The 16,466-nt window shown below is 53.5% G+C and overlaps 2 protein-coding genes across 2 annotated transcripts; both read right to left on the reverse strand.

Annotated features, from left to right (window-relative positions):
- Positions 1-4,187: 4,187 nt before the first annotated feature.
- Positions 4,188-12,049, reverse strand: fblim1 (filamin binding LIM protein 1). Its single transcript, XM_069184086.1, has 8 exons — positions 9,919-12,049; positions 7,621-8,079; positions 7,171-7,322; positions 6,843-6,969; positions 6,475-6,644; positions 5,627-5,805; positions 5,308-5,428; positions 4,188-5,070 (listed from the first exon to the last, which is right to left on the reverse strand). The coding sequence occupies exons 2-8, from the start codon at positions 8,018-8,020 to the stop codon at positions 4,930-4,932; spliced, it is 1,290 nt and encodes a 429-aa protein (XP_069040187.1). The 5' UTR covers positions 8,021-8,079; positions 9,919-12,049; the 3' UTR covers positions 4,188-4,929.
- Positions 12,050-12,150: 101 nt separating this feature from the next.
- On the reverse strand, positions 12,151-16,338 carry tmem82 (transmembrane protein 82). Its single transcript, XM_069184087.1, has 6 exons — positions 15,865-16,338; positions 15,710-15,782; positions 14,059-14,236; positions 13,381-13,792; positions 13,118-13,305; positions 12,151-12,956 (listed from the first exon to the last, which is right to left on the reverse strand). Exons 1-6 carry the CDS (start codon positions 15,953-15,955, stop codon positions 12,846-12,848), a joined length of 1,053 nt encoding a protein of 350 aa, XP_069040188.1. The 5' UTR covers positions 15,956-16,338; the 3' UTR covers positions 12,151-12,845.
- Positions 16,339-16,466: the final 128 nt, after the last annotated feature.

A 16,466-nucleotide genomic window follows, 5' to 3' on the forward strand; every position in this document is an offset into this window, starting at 1 on the left:
GGACAGTATTGGAACCATGAGTGACCAATCAGAGGTCAGAATCCCAGACCCGTTGAATCATAATGAATAGTCTGCTTTGCTTCATAATATTTATTTACATATGTGGTCATCACACATTTGACACCATGGATGGGATATCATATTACAAGTGTCTGCCCACGTTTGCATTTCACGTGTCTTGACACGTACGATTTAAATTAATGAGGTAAGGGGGCGCAGTCTGTTAAAATGGTAAAGAATTGGTCCCTTAAGATGGCTAGAAACGGAGAGGAAGCCGGTTGTGACTCGACGGGGCGATGTAAGCCCTTGTTCGAGTGAGAGGAGAGGCAGACGCGAGCCCTGGTGGGACAGTGCAGCTCAACGCGCCGCACACACGCCCGGCCGCGCACACAGAGTTCGTGTGGCCGCTCCGTCGCCGTTGCTAGGCGCCACTGAGCATGCGCCACTATGCGGCAAACCGGGGGAGCCGCAGTGGGGTGTGTGCGCATGCGCCTCACGCCCTCTTTTCTGCGGGTTGGAGAAGGGAAATCGCTGGTCGGCAGAAACTTCTGGAAAAGACGCACAGAGAGGAGAGAAACTTTCAGTCACCGAGGATATTCTTTAAAAAATATATATAAAATATACAACTGCCATCACCAAACAAAGACAAAACAGGAAAATACTTGGAGTTACCCACGAATAAGATTTACACTGCAGCCTACAAACTTCTTCTGGTTTTAAAATAAAACTTGAAGGGAGTAATAGAAATATTAACCTGGTTCTTTCTGGGGAATATTATGGTGGAAACGATTTACCTGGCTTTATTTTAAAAAGGGAACTACAGACTGTCTCAGATTTCTAGCTTCACAAAGAGAATAAAACCCTCTTTTACACACGAATCAAGGGCTTTGGTCCTGTTTGGGATTTATTGAATTCTCAGCTCGTCTGCTGTGTCCCCTTCCCTTTTGTGCCTTGGAATTATCCATGGAAGGAATTAAAGTGAATTTCTATAAATACAGTGGATTTACTGTTAAACCCCGCTTCATATCTCCTCGAATCTTACACCTTTTAAACACTCTGAAACGAGAGTTAGGGAAAGCTAATCCTGGGAGTTGAAGTGGATTCGGGTTGACAAAAATGTATGTTAGCAATGGGAGATTAAAGACCAGCTGGTCGTTTTTTTCTGTTAATGTCAACGTGTGTAATTTTACACTGTATAAAGTGAATGTGTGGCAGAGTTAAGGTAATATGTGGTATTCTGTGTGGAAAGTATGCGTTTTCTTGTTTGGGGGTAACGTGTCAGCGAGTTAGAAATGCTAAATAATTTCCCGTTGTCTGTTCCTCTATCGGGCGCCATTTTGTGGGTTTGGAGTGCGGGAATGACTTGCGTCCGCCATTTTGTGTTCAATCACGAGTTCCAAGCGGTAAAATATAATTAGCATGTAGGCCGCCGCACAAAGGGCTTTCAGAGAAAGAGGGTGCAGTCATGGTTACGTGGCCACATTAGAAAAACTTTCAATAGGTGATTGTTGTGAGCTAGAAAAATGTTTTCTCCTCTGAGGTTTGGGTGTAGACGGTTTGGGGCGCTGCAAATTCAGTAACGCCCCTGAAGTCAGATGAGGCGGGGTATTCTTAGATTCGGTGTAAACAATTTATGGTGCTGTGTACCTTGAACAAAAAATTGTTTTTAAATTCCCATGAAGGGGGTTAACATTTGATGTGATTGATAATCAAATATAAAGTGAAAAAAGTCATTAGTGTTATTTCCTCCTGTCCATTGACGGTCTGCTCCGTGTTAGTTGAGCCTGAAACCCGATCGTATTTGTCCACCCCACCCTCAGAAAAGCACTGGGATCTTATGTCTTTTGAGAACACGATGCCCCGTTCGTTTAAGGAATCTGCTGCTTAAAATATTTATGTGTGACAAAACAAATCGAGACATAGCGACGGTATCATAAATTTTAGACCTGGACAAAAACTGCTGACTTCTGATGTCGGTTTCTAAGGGGTAAATCGTCCCGCACTGGACATTTATTACTCAGCTCAGTCATTGTGAAACCTCTTTCGTGTGGCTCTGCTGTAAATATAAAATTTACATTTTAGCGTCTGACGTTGCCGTTTCCGAGTCCTGACAACAAGCCCAGGCAGTGGAGAGGAGGGAAGTGCATTCTAGCACAGACAACACTGTCTTTCATTATTAGACACCCAGACCGTTTCTGAGACAGTTTTGACCTTTGTAGCTTAGCTTCGGCACGATTTCCTCCACGGCCAACAGCTGCCTGTTAGTTTCTGCCATTTGTAGACGGCAGAACGGGTTACCCGAGCTGTTTATTTAGCTGGGGGAGGGGAGACGGCTTTGAAAACGCTGAGCTCTCAGCAGTGACTTGCACCCCCCTCCCCCAGTGAGAACTGGGCATCCCCGGGCAGGGGGGTGAGTGTCCCAGTAACCGCCCTGTCCACGGAAGAAAACGACCCAAAACAACGGAGGACAGGGGGCTCGTGCGAAGGTGCTACCGAACCAGCACCCAGTAACCGGCGGGGTTAAACTATCGTGTATCTGACGCCATCCGAAGCCATACCCCTGCTCCCTGTAGAAAACTGATACTGTCCACTCCAACCAAGCTCTGGAAAACGCGTGTAGAGGCTTCCTAATGAAAAAGCTTACAGAGTGACATGTGGGAATGAAGCCATGCACATGCTTCGTTAGAAAGTGCTAGCAATCGCAGATAGTATTGACTTATTTGGCTTCTAATCGGATACTGGATGGTCCGGTCGGTGCTCCGACAGGACACGCAGAAGCGTGATTTACGGTACGGCTAACCCGGGACAAACTAGTTATCCCGAGAGAGGTGTAGAGCAGAGCACAAACAGGGATATACAACTATTAATAACCGCTTCCTAGGCTACGCAAAAGACTTGCGGTTAAATCACATTGAAAACACCAATTCAGCATTATATATGAATAAATTACTCCTGAAAAGCGACGAATACGCATAGTACAATACCACTAAAAAACAGGGATGCCGCTGTTTTGAGGGAAACGTGGAGAAGGAGCGCCCTCTGCTGGCAAATCTGGTAATGGAGCAAGTTAATAGATCGCTGAGGTTATTAATTTGTGAACGCATTTTAGGAATATTGAACTAATTCAATAATACCCATAATGTACATCTCGACGCTTCTTGTATGTGTATCTGGGTGTCTCACCGGAATCTGAAATTGTGACAAATTCATTTTCTCTCTATCGCCCTGCTGTTGATCTCTGGAGTCCCACACTGCACTGAGTGTGTCCATGCAGTCTGCCAGGGAGTGTTTCTCTAGGCTGTGAAAAGTGAGGTGTGATTCCTCACGCTTTCCAGGATAGAAGATACTCCTGAGGGAGCTGTGACTGACAGGTAGCTACAGCTCCTACAGTTTAGGGGTTTATTTGTGATTGCATGCCGTCACCTTAAATCTGCCTGTAACCGATTCTGTTTCCCAGTGAGAAGCACTATGTCTTTACAGTAGGAAACAGCCTCACCAGTCTCTCCATCATTGACCTGTCCACTTTAACTGGCCTTAGCACCCGCAACTGGCTGGCTGGTGTACAAAGGGCTGGACATGCTGGCCAGCTGCCCCCATGCCACTGCTCAGCAGTCTGATCCACTCCAGGTTTTTCACTGTTGTCTCTGTCCAGTCAGACTGCAGGTCTTACCAGCAGCTGGGCTCTGGTACAGACTGCCGAGAAGGTTTGTGTGCCCAAGACAAATTTGTACCTGTGTCCCTGTATTCTGCTTCCTGTATTTGTCATTACACCTGAGCATGCTTTCTGTACCTGTTCTCGTGTTAGCTGGGGCATCTAAGATAATATCACTTTATTGGCCATATACAATTTCTTGTATTAGGAATCTGTCTTTTCGCATACCCCAGCTTGCTCTCCATGAGACACACAGACAGGGAGAGAAGTTTGGGGTCAGAGCGCAGAGTCGGCCACTGTACAGCGCCCCCGGAGCAGCTGGGGTTAAGGACCTTGCTCAGGGGCCTAAAGGAGTAGGATTCCTCTGCTGGCCGCAGGACACGAACCAGCAACTCTCCAGCCACAGGTGCAGATCGTGAGCCACAGAGCCAGAGCACCACCCGCCCAGGTCATCTCTATGACCTGTTTGCAGTCTGTTCAATATTTTTGACACAGTCAGAGGGACACAGCAGCAATGAAACACAGTGACCTTGAATAAAACAGGAAGGTAGTTTTAATTTTTCATCACTTGGATACAATGTGAGTGTAACTGTGGAGACATCACTGAGCAATTTAAGAAAAAGATATGACAAGCGTGCACTGAAATCACATTATGGAATAGCCTAGAAAAAGGATATAAACGGCTCAGAAATCCGCATAAAGAACAATCATGTTCATAATGAGCTCAGTAACATTCAGTGTTCCCCGATTCATTGTGTATTCTCTTGAGATGTGAAAACACACAAAATAGTAAAGGTCAGAAAGAGGGAGATCCTGGCCAAGGTGTCAGGTGAGCATGGGGTTTGAGGTCAGAGGGCAGAGGGCTGGTTGTTGAGTCCTGGCTCACGTGTCAGGTCAGCAGGAGTTCAGAGGGCAGAGGGCAGGGGGTGTAGTGTTGAGTCCTGGCTCACGCGTCAGGTGAGTGGGAGGTCAGAGGGCAGAGGACATGGGACATGGTGTTGAGTCCTGGCCCAGGTGTCAGGTGAGTGGGAGGGCAGAGGGCAGAGGTCAGGGGACATGGTGTTGAGTCCTGGCCCAGGTGTCAGGTGAGTGGGAGGGCAGAGGGCAGAGGTCAAGGGACATGGTGTTGAGTCCTGGCCCAGGTGTCAGAGTTGCAGGAGGTCAGAGGTCAGACGGGCAGGGTGTTGAGTCCTGGCCCAGGTGTCAGGTCCGCAGGAGGTCAGAGGTCAGATGGGCAGGGTGTTGAGTCCTGGCCCAGGTGTCAGGTCTGCAGGAGGTCAGAGGGCAGGTGCCAGGTCAGCTGAGGTCACCGGGAGGCTGCGGCTCTGGGAGAGGTGGCACGGCTTGCAGAGGATTCGTCCCTCCAGGGGGTAGCAGCCTTGCTCATTCGGCTCGGGAGACAGGAGCACCCTGCAGTTCTGGCAGGGAGAGAGAGGCAGTGAGGGGGATAGGAGCACCCTGCAGTTCTGGCAGGGAGGGGGATAGGAGCACCCTGCAGTTCTGGCAGGGAGGGGGATAGGAGCACCCTGCAGTTCTGGCAGGGAGGGGGATAGGAGCACCCTGCAGTTCTGGCAGGGAGAGAGAGGCAGTGAGGGGGACAGGAGCAGACAGAGTCGCGTTGCTCTTCAAGCCCAGCGGGAGACACCAGGGCCTACCTCACACCGGTAGCAGTCCTCGTGGAAGCAGTGGCCCAGACACTCCACAGTGTAGGCGTCCTTGCCGTCCTCCCTGGGGACGATCAGCTGGCGGCACACGCTGCACTCGGGGGCGAACGTCCTGCAGGAGGGACGCAGAGTGACCTCGAGACAGGACACAACCGGACTCCCTCCCGCGGTGAGGGGCAGCAGATGTATTTCACGTGATTTTAGCCTCCCTGCCTGTGCAAGTTGTCAAGCCATGCTAACGGTGCTGCGCTCTGGGAGTCAGGCCTGCTTGCCTGTCTGGTGTCTCCGGGGCTACAGGGAGGGGCAGTACCTGTAATAGTCCTGGAGGCAGTACAGCTCGTTCTTGTCATCCACGGCGAATTTCTCTTCTCCGATTGGTCTGCTGCACACTGTGCAGATGAAGCATTCTGGGTGGGAGGCCTTGCCCATGGCCCTAATCACGTGATCCTGAATCACCTGACTGCAGCGCATGCACCTTTCCAGAGTGGCCTGCAGGGGGAGACAGAGGACTGTCAGTAATAAGGAACCACATTTTCACAAAAAAGAATAGAGCTGTAACAGCACTGCTGGTAGTAGCAGTAGTGTCATTACTTTTAAGTCTACTATAAAGGTGTACAAGGATCTTTAAGGGGTACCTGGCTTTTTTTTATTTCTGTACATTTTTTGTCAAGTGTTTTCAGATGATTACTTTTAAAGGCACTGCATAATACCGGTATTAATATTGTTATAATTAATACTGCGGTGTAATATGAGGAGACTGTGCATCCACGGCATCTGGCAGCAGCATTTGAAACAACTGCCAGCAGTGTGGTTCTGCTAGAAGTGGAACTGTAGGAGAAGTAAGACTGGGGAACAGCAGTGTCAGGAGTACAGGCAGCACTGATAACATCAGTAACAGCCTCAGGAGTGATGGAGATCAGTAAGACTGGGGAACAGCAGTGTCAGGAGTACAGGCAGCACTGATAACAACAGTAACAGCCTCAGGAGTGATGGAGATCAGTAAGACTGGGGAACAGCAGTGTCAGGAGTTCAGGCAGCCCTGATAACAACAGTAACAGCCTCAGGAGTGATGGAGATCAGTAAGACTGGGGAACAGCAGTGTCAGGAGTACAGGCAGCACTGATAACAACAGTAACAGCCTCAGGAGCGATCAAGTACCGAGTAGCAGGGCTCACACAGGGGAGTTCCGACTTTGTTGTAGTACAGCTGTCCGGCCAGCGGGCGGCGACACTGCCGGCACTGGAAGCAGCCTGCATGGTAGGTCTTGCTCAGGGCCTCCACAGCGGGCTCAGTGGACGGGACAAGCTTGTGGCAGTAGCCACAGATCTCTGAAGAAATACAGGGGAGAAACAGCCCATAGGAGATCAGCTTCAAAAGTAGGGACTGAGCACACAGAGAGAGCGCAGGAAGATAAAAACTCAAAAAAGCGATTCCCCCCAACAAGACGATCTGGGAGAGTTGAAACCCCACTCTGAGCATGCGCCTGCAGTGGGGTAACAGGCAGCGCCCCCTCCTTCGCTCTGTACCTCTGCTGTCCATGTGGGGCGGCGCTGACCAGCTGGGCTGGGAGTCCAGGGGCTGGTCCACTGGCTGCTTTTCACCACCAGAGGGAGCGTGCTCCTCGCACTGCCTTCCCCGCCCTGCCGCTGTGCCCTACAAGGAACACAACAGGGGCGAACAGGTTACCTGAGCTGCCAATTTAGAGAATGAATTACGTGCTGAGGGAGAATGCCGACGCTGTGAGATCTGTTTATATGTAGCCCAGAGTGCAAGAAAGGGATGACATCTTTTAAAACAAGACGTTAAAAGGGAAAGACGGTGCAGTGCCTCTGTGTGTAGGCAGTGCTCTCCTACCTTCAGTGTGTGCAGTGGCCCCGCGCTGGAGACAGGGGGCGCTGTGACAGCCAGTGGAGGGGGAGGCAGTGGGAGGCAAGGGCTGGAGAATGCGGGCAGGGCTGCCTCTGGCGGGGGCGGTGGGGATGGCGGGGGCAGGACAGAGGGGAAGTCTGATCAGCAGAGAAAGACACTGAGTTAGAACTCGACCCTGGAGAAACCCCAGCCTGGACAGAGCTCCCCCTCGAACCAACACTGATCCTCGCCGCTGCCCCGTCTCACTGACCCCCATCAGCCTTCTCCTCCAGAGCCCCCAATAAATACCTGCCCCAATATGTAACTGCCCCCCATTACTAACTGCACCCCTGAATAAAATGCACCATATCTCACCTTCCAACATAATTTACTGCCCCCCCTGCAATACCCACTTGGACTGTTTCTGCCTATCCAAGGAGCTTTCTCTCCCTCTACCTTCAGTGCCGTTCTCTCTGTTCCCAGCTGTGGTCAGGGCTGTGGACGCTGCAGTGGTCAGTGCTGTGGTCCCGGCTGTGGACGCTGCAGTGGTCAGTGCTGCGGACGCTGCTGTGGCCAGTGCTGCACTCCCTGTTGGACCTGTGCCCTTGCTGCCTCTCCACCCAGGTGAGGGCTGGGCTTGGTGCTGCCCATTGGCTGTTGGCGCCGCCCTGGTGGCTGGAGGGCTTGCTGTCCTGGTGAAGCCAGCGCCCCCTGTGTTGGGGGGCTGGGACCCTGTGCCAGTGGCGCTGGGCTGGGTGTCCCGGGACGCGGGACGCACCTGCGCGCGGTACGGCGGTGCCAGGGTGATGAACACGGACGACACCATCCTCTTCTGGGGCTGCGGGGCTGCCATCATGGCGCTGGGGGCACCGGGGGGCACCGGGGACACTCCGACACACAGCACGACACCTCACTCTGCAGGAAAACAACACGGCACAGGCTGAGCACAGCCGACGAGCCTGCGGACAGGGAGTCTGGACACTGGGGACATTCAGGCCTTCTCCTGCTGCTGTGGTACAGATCAGAGACCCTTCTTCTTGAAGGGCATCGCATGGGGCTGTTAGAAGAATCCCCCTCAGTCTCCACACATCCACACTTGTATAAGCCTCCTCGTACAAGCCTTCCACTCTCCAGCTCTCAGACCGTTTACAGTCCAGCTGGGTCTCCATCAGCTCTCAAGTGTTTACAGTGCAGCTGTGTCTCCTGTCCAACTCTGAGAGTGTTTACAGTGCAGCTGTGTCTCCTGTCCAGTTCTCAGAGTGTTTACAGTGCAGCTGTGTCTCCTGTTCAGTTCTCAGTGTTTACAGTGCAGCTGTGTCTCCTGTCCAACACTCAGTGTTTACAGTGCAGCTGTGTCTCCTGTCCAACACTCAGTGTTTACTGTGCAGCTGTGTCTCCTGTTCAGCTCTCAGTGTTTACAGTCCAGCTGTGTCTCCTGTTCAGCTCTCAGTGTTTACAGTGCAGCTGTGTCTCCTGTCCAGTTCTCAGAGTGTTTACAGTGCAGCTGTGTCTCCTGTTCAGTTCTCAGTGTTTACAGTACAGCTGTGTCTCCTGTCCAACACTCAGTGTTTACAGTCCAGCTGTGTCTCCTGTTCAGTTCTCAGTGTTTACAGTGCAGCTGTGTCTCCTGTCCAACACTCAGTGTTTACTGTGCAGCTGTGTCTCCTGTTCAGCTCTCAGTGTTTACAGTCCAGCTGTGTCTCCTGTCCAGCTCTCAGTGTTTACAGTCCAGCCAGTTGAGGGTCTACACTACAATGGTTATACACCATACTAATATCTGCAGTCCAGATGTGTACAGATTGTGACTGACAGATGTATCACAGCTGCTGTGACCTTGGGCTGCTGACTGCAGCTGGCAGACACTGGCCAGGCACCAAGCCAGATGCCAGCTCACCCCTGGAACACACTTACCATAGACACAGATCCACACTGGGAGGAGAGGTCTGAGCAGCACTGTAGTTCTGTGAACAGTTCATGAATCATTGAAGTCATTTTGCAAAAAAGATTAAAATTGTCCCACACTAACTAGCCCTCCTTGTACTTTCTTGTGTTGGGAGCAACAAGTTTGTAGCCCTATCTGAACAGGAAACTACTGACCACAGCATTATTGATAGCTGATCAACATTATTTACACATAGATCAAGTAGGGAGATCCGTCAGCATGCACAGGCTACAAAGGAACGGGTAACGGGTTTTATTCCCTGCTGAAAAGAAAAGAAAGGAAACACAATGTTTCGGCTGTAGAGCCTTCTTCAGGTGTGATCGGTTATTGAGAAGGTGGAGAGGTGCTGCCGACACAGCATGTTTCCTGAGTAGCTTCATTCATGGGAGACAAGGGAGTCTAGTAATCATAGCATAGCCAGAGTTCAGAAACAATGATAGAATACTTTATTTATTCAGACACAGAGACCAGTAACCCAGACACACAGATAACAGACACAGAGACAAAGGGATACAGAGACACAGGGATATGGGGATAGAGACCCAGAGACACAGGGATATGGGGATACAGGGATACGGAGACACAGAGGCAAAGGGATACAGAGACACAGAGACACAGGGATATGCGGATACAGGGATACGGAGACACAGAAACACTGGGATACAGAGACACAGAGACAAAGGGATACAGAGACACAGGGCTATGGGGATACAGGGATACGGGGACACAGAAACACTGGGATACAGAGACACAGAGACAAAGGGATACAGAGACAGCAGTTCTCCCTGCAAGACAGGGAATCCAGCACTAACCTGTACCCCAGGGGTCTACAGTAATGAGCCCCTCAGTTTGCTCCAGATGACAGAGAAGTGTCTTGGCTGCACTGTGCAGTGAAGCTCCAGGCTATCAGGGCCGTCAGGGGGAGCCTGCAGATGAGCCTGGCTCTCGCTGTGCGTCTGTGCTGGGCAGACTGGGGTCCCGCGCAGTGTCTGTGCTCCCGGTCCTGGCAGGGTGTCGGCACGGCGGGTCTCTGTCCCAGGACCTGGAGAGCAGCTCCGTCAGGCCACTCCCTTTCCTCCAGCCCTCCCTCCCCCTCTGCGGCTCCGGCTCCGGCCGGAAAAGGTGAACAGTTCTTGAGTCAGAGCCTGAGCTCCACGAAACTGACGCACAGCCTCACCCCCACTGCTTCCCTCCCTCTTTCTCTTTCTCTTTCTGTCTCCTCCTCCTGCGGGGGAGCAGGATGTGAGTAGATACCTGCCCACGGACAGCCCCCGCCCCCCTTCTCCCAGACTCTCCTCTCCCTGCCTCCCAGCTGGAGCTGCTGCTGGCCCCAGACCTGAACAGGACACCCCAGGGTGCAGCAGGTATACGCCAATCAACAGCGTACCAGGTGTTCAGAGTGTCTATATGGTACACAGCCTGTGAACACCTGGCGTTCAGTGTACAGTTCATAAACACACCTGGTGCTTAGTCTGCAAATGTATTAAGTATATGGAGACCTGGTGTTCAGTGTGTTTATGCAGTATATCCACATCTGGTGTTCAGTGTGTGCAGCGCGTACACCCAGCTGTTCGGCGAATCTGTGACACGCAGACGAGGCTGGGAGTGTGTGCAGCGTGCACAAGGCCTAAACGTCACGGATTAACAGCACACGATGACTCTGGCACAGGGACTGAGAAGAGGTGTTCATAAAGAAAGAGGGAGGGGAGTGTGGAGCCGGGAAAACAGGAGCAGGAGCAGGGAGACGCCTGGGACAGAGCGGGAGAGGGGGAGGGGTGTGGAGGCAGGAGTCAGGCTCTGAGGAATGTTCAGGGCTGCTGGGGCTTGTCCGTGATGACATCACCCAGACCCCTGCCAGCCCCTCCTCCTGCCCACAGGGTCGAGAGGTCAGCCCCGCCCACCCCGCTGTCCTGCTGTCAGTCATGCCCTGGGGGCCCCATGCCCCCCCCCCAGACTTCCGCTGCCTGGAACTCCCACCCGGCTGAGCTGGAGCCACACTCCCAGGCAGCTTCTCTCCGGCACAGAGAAACCTCTAGTTTCACTTCTACATTTGGGACTTTCAGAGTTTTGTTCGGACCTCCAACTGCTCCACTGAACCAGCCGCCCCAGCAGGACAGCGCCTGACCCGGCCCAGAGCAGAGGGGAACACTGAGACTTTCCGAGTCCTTTCTGGACACTGAGTGAAACTCACACACTCTCTCGCACACACACAGCTGGGAAAGTGTGTAAACAGCAAGGCTCTAGGAGGGCAGCAGACAGCTCTGGGCTCCTGTCTGAAACCAGGTGAATCGCTGGGCTGGTGAGCTCTCTCCTCGCACTGGACTCACTTCAGGTCCCACTGGTGCGTTTACATCTTTGCCGGGCTGCGCAGACAAACTGCACCAACTCAGCAGAGCTGCGCAGATTCGGCAAACTTCGCAGACCTCCTGCTCCTGGGGTCACAGTGACACCCCCTCTGTCCCAGGCTGCAAGCTGTCAGTATATCACACTGTGGTCCATCAGCATGAGCCAGGCCTGCGAGTCCGCAGGGTCTGACGAGCGCCTGGTCAGTGAGAGTGCTCACACCTCTCTCAGAACAACCGTGTGAGAGTGCAGGACCTGAGCACCATCCCCATCAGCCCCACTACTTCCAAACCAAATATTCGCTAGAGGCAGGGACAATGTCTCTAGAGACAGCAGCAGTGACAGTGTCTCTAGAGGCAGGGACAGTGTCTCTAGAGACAGCAGCAGTGATGGTGTCTCTAGAGGCAGGGACAGTGTCTTTAGAGACAGCAGCAGTAATTATTCATTTTAACTGCCACATGCAACAAAGGAATTTATCTCCACCTTTGAAAAACAACAGAAGTGACTCCCTACAGATACAATCAGCAAAGAACAGGGCAGGGGTGATAAGGGCTCAGAGGGCAGAGCTCTTGCAAAAGAGTCTGTGCAAACACACATACACACATACACACACATACACACACGCACACACACGCACGCACACACACGCACACACACGCTCACATTTGTATTTCTGTATCTGTGGGCAGCTTCCCTCTAACTTTCATTCTCATATTATTTATTACACCAAACTCCATGCAGGGTGAAAACAGTCCTGGAACAGTGGGAACACTGTGAGAACAGACAGTCAGTGGGGAGTTAGGGGACAGTAAGACGCACACAGACAGACACCGAGGAAGAGAGGGAGACGAAGAGAGAGCCAATCTGACTCTGACCGACTTACAGACAGATGCCAGACTGACACACCAACAAAAGCAACAGCACCCTGATCATTGTCCAAATAATATGTACACAATTTAAACTGAAATAATTTGAGGAGGATTGATCTGAAGTGTAAAATACTGGATGTGCTGGCTTGTGAGCAGCGGTCTCAAGGTCCAGAGAAAATGTCGATCTGGACCTCTGGTGGCAGCTCTTGCTACTGCACTGTAAAAAACCAGCACACTGCCTGTATGCCGTTCAGCCAGCAGGGGGCAGTCTTCGTTCCTTTACTCCATCTCCAGTTATCTCAATGTATGACTTTCTCTATCTTTTTCCCTCCCTCTCCTCTCCCTTCTCTCCCTGCTGCAACAGTGCTTTCTGCTGGCGTGAAGGTGTATAAAGTTTAAGTACATGAATTAAACAAGATAGAAAAGTCTCCGCCTAAAGGCTCAAGTCTCTTGGTCCCAGCGGGTGTGCTCAATGTTGGTAGACTGGGAGCCAGCAGGGCTCAGCTCAGGCAGTCTCCTCAGGGCCGCTACAGGTCCTTATCTTTTCTGCTGGCCTGGGCGACCTCAGGACAGCCTCTCAAGCAGACGCCCTCCTTCCTGGGCCCTGGGGAGCCCCTGGTGGGGCCGAGCTCAGCCTCCTGCAGACAGAAACAGGGGGTGAACCTCCCGCCGCCATACCGCTGGTGACGATGCGCCCTTGCGCCGCGCCAGGCCGGAGCCTGCGGTCCTGCCCGGGGGGAGTGTGAGCCGGGAGGCCGGGGAGGGGGAGCTCAGGGAACAGGGGTGCGGGGGGGCGGACCTGTGTCTGGTGGGCTGTCAGCAGGTCCCAGGCCCGCAGCAGGCAGCACCCCTCCCCCAGGAAGCACACCAGGATGTGCAGCACGTCGCCCCAGCGACCGACCGTCAGCATCAGGACCAGCAGCCCCCCGAGTCGCACCACCACGGTCTGGAACACAGCCTGGCCACCAGGGCGGTGCTGCTGCTCCTCTGAGGGGGAGGGGAGAGACGGTCAGTAAAAGACCCAGAAGCGCACACCCCCCCCCCGGCCGCCCCCCCCCTCACCTTGCATGTAGATGACCAGCAAGGTGTAGCAGATCGTCAGGGGAGTCCAGAACCTCAGGGCGTCGGCCGCGGACAGGAAGTCGCGGTTGATCAGGGACAAGGCGGCAACGGCCGCCACCAGGAAGGCCAGGGCGAGGGCGCGGCGCAGCAGGCCCGGGATGGCGTGGGACCAGGTCAGAAGCGCGACGCACACCCCGCAGTACCGCTGGGAGCTGTGCAGCTTGTACATCGTGCCCACGTGCCCCCACAGCGACCTCGTGTGCCAGCACAGCAGCCCTGCCAGCCCTGCGCTCAGCGCCAGGCTCAGGGTGCTCTGCGGCGCCCCCTCCTGGAGGAAGCTGAGGCTGCAGGTCAGCGCACAGCCCAGGGAGAACTGGCACTGCACCAGTAGCTGGCTGCTGTGGAGGGCCTCCTGCAGGCAGAGAGGTGGCACTGCAATGAGTCTTACAGTTCTGCTCTTTATTAGACTGAATTCAATCAGCTGCTTTGCATACAGCAGAGCGTCAAGCATTGTGCCAGTGTTTGGTGTCACTGTTTAGCTCGTCAGTGTTCAGAGTGCCTGTGTTCAGCAGGCCAGAGTTCAGTGTCAGCGTTCAGTGTCAGTCTCACCGGTCAGTCTCAGCGGACCAGTGTTCAGTGTCAGTCTCAGAGGACCAGTGTTCAGTGTGTGTGGCTCACCGGCACTGCCATCAGTCTTGCAGAAACGGCCCGCAGTGAGAACTCCAGCACCACCAGCGCAGCGACCCTGGAACCCACCACTCCCAGCACCGCCGTCAAAACCCACAGCTGGACCGCCTCCATAAACCCGCCTCTCCTGTGCAACTGCACCCGGTCTCCACTGGCCCGGCCCGGGTCACTGCAAAAGCACAGAGACTCCCAGTGAAGAGCAGTCTGATCCAGTCCAGGTTTTACCAGCTGCAGGGCTCTGGCAACAGCAGCAGGTTACTGCAGGACTGAGTGATCCTGCAGACACACTGTCACCCTGCACACAGAGCAGAGAGCTACTGCAGTGAACTACAGACACACTGTCACCCTGCACACAGAGCAGAGAGCTACTGCAGTGAACTACAGACACTGTCACCCTGCACACAGAGCAGAGAGCTACTGCAGTGAACTACAGACACACTGTCACCCTGCACACAGAGCAGAGAGCTACTGCAGTGAACTACAGACACACTGTCACCCTGCACACAGAGCAGAGAGCTACTGCAGTGAACTACAGACACACTGTCACCCTGCACACAGAGCAGAGTCACTGCAGTGAACTACAGACACACTGTCACTCTGCACACAGAGCAGAGAGCTACTGCAGTGAACTACAGACACACTGTCACTCTGCACACAGAGCAGAGTTACTGCAGTGAACTACAGACACACTGTCACCCTGCACAAAGAGCAGAGTCACTGCAGTGAACTACAGACACACTGTCACTCTGCACACAGAGCAGAGTCACTGCAGTGAACTAGACACACTGTCACTCTGCACACAGAGCAGAGTTACTGCAGTGAACTACTGACACACTGTCACCCTGCACACAGAGCAGAGAGCTACTGCAGTGAACTACAGACACACTGTCACCCTGCACACAGAGCAGAGAGCAACTGCAGTGAACTACAGACACACTGTCACCCTGCACACAGAGCAGAGAGCTACTGCAGTGAACTACAGACACACTGTCACCCTGCACACAGAGCAGAGCTACTGCAGTGAACTACAGACACACTGTCACCCCGCACACAGAGCAGAGTTACTGCAGTGAACTAGACACACAGTCACCCTGCACACAGAGCAGAGTCACTGCAGTGAACTACAGACACACTGTCACCCCGCACACAGAGCAGAGAGCTACTGCAGTGAACTACAGACACACTGTCACCCCGCACACAGAGCAGAGCTACTGCAGTGAACTACAGACACACTGTCACCCCGCACACAGCAGTGTCACTGCAGTGAACTACAGACACACTGTCACCCCGCACACAGAGCAGAGCTACTGCAGTGAACTACAGACACACTGTCACCCCGCACACAGCAGTGTCACTGCAGTGAACTACAGACACACTGTCACCCTGCACACAGAGAAGAGCTACTGCAGTGAACTACAGACACACTGTCACCCCGCACACAGCAGTGTCACTGCAGTGCTACTTGAATAACTCTCAGTGTTTACAGTACTGCTGATTCTCCGGTCCAGCTCTCAGTACACTGGAGCACCACACCCTGGACAGTCTCACACTCTGGTCAAGCCGATGACGATGTGGCCCTTCAGACGCGATGACCCTTCCAGGGGTCACTGCAGGCGCGTCCAGCTCTGGACAGGCGACTCACCTGAAGCCTTTGATGAACGCGTGCACGCGCAGCAGGTTACACAGCACCGAGATCCCGCACGCGCCCACCAGCCCTGTCGGGAAACAGACACGCCGGTGGGTCGCGGGCCAGGCGGAAGTGAGCGGCGGCCGGACCCCGGGGGGGCGGGCTCTTACCCTGCAGCAGCGAGTCTAGCGTGGCGGTGCCGGGCGACAGCCACGACACGCCGGGGAGAGCGGGCAGCCAGGACCGCAGGACGGACAGCATTCCTGCCGCGACACACGGCGCCGGGCGGAGAGAAATGGCAGCCGGCGTGCGCGCCGGGGTTTCAAAGGTCACCGCCCGCCCGCGAGCGACAGAGAGCCTCGTTTCGGGCGAGAAACTAATCAATCAGATCGATGGAGCCGCCGGCGAACGCACGGACGACGTATAGTGAAACCAAAAAAATCACTGCTTGTGAAATACAATGAATGCAATTCCCACAGCAAACGGTATAAAAACAGTATCACAAGAATAAATTGTATCTTTAGCGTCGCCTGATAAAAAGTTTATACCGAAACAGGATCAACAGCGCCGCCTTGTGGGTGATAGTGTGTACAGCCGCTGTCCGAATCTGCTCTGATTTTAATCAGTCGACTCCACATCTCTGAGATAGGCCCGTGAGGCTGCCCCCCCTGCAGACAGCACAAACGATGAAACCCACCTTATTCGTCAGTGCTGCGGTCGTGCCGGTTGATGTCGTTGAAAGTAGCGTTTGTGCTGCTTCCGTCCCCGAGAT

The sequence above is a fragment of the Lepisosteus oculatus genome, chromosome 25 (assembly GCF_040954835.1).
Source record: "Lepisosteus oculatus isolate fLepOcu1 chromosome 25, fLepOcu1.hap2, whole genome shotgun sequence".
In the NCBI taxonomy this organism is placed as follows: domain Eukaryota; kingdom Metazoa; phylum Chordata; class Actinopteri; order Semionotiformes; family Lepisosteidae; genus Lepisosteus; species Lepisosteus oculatus.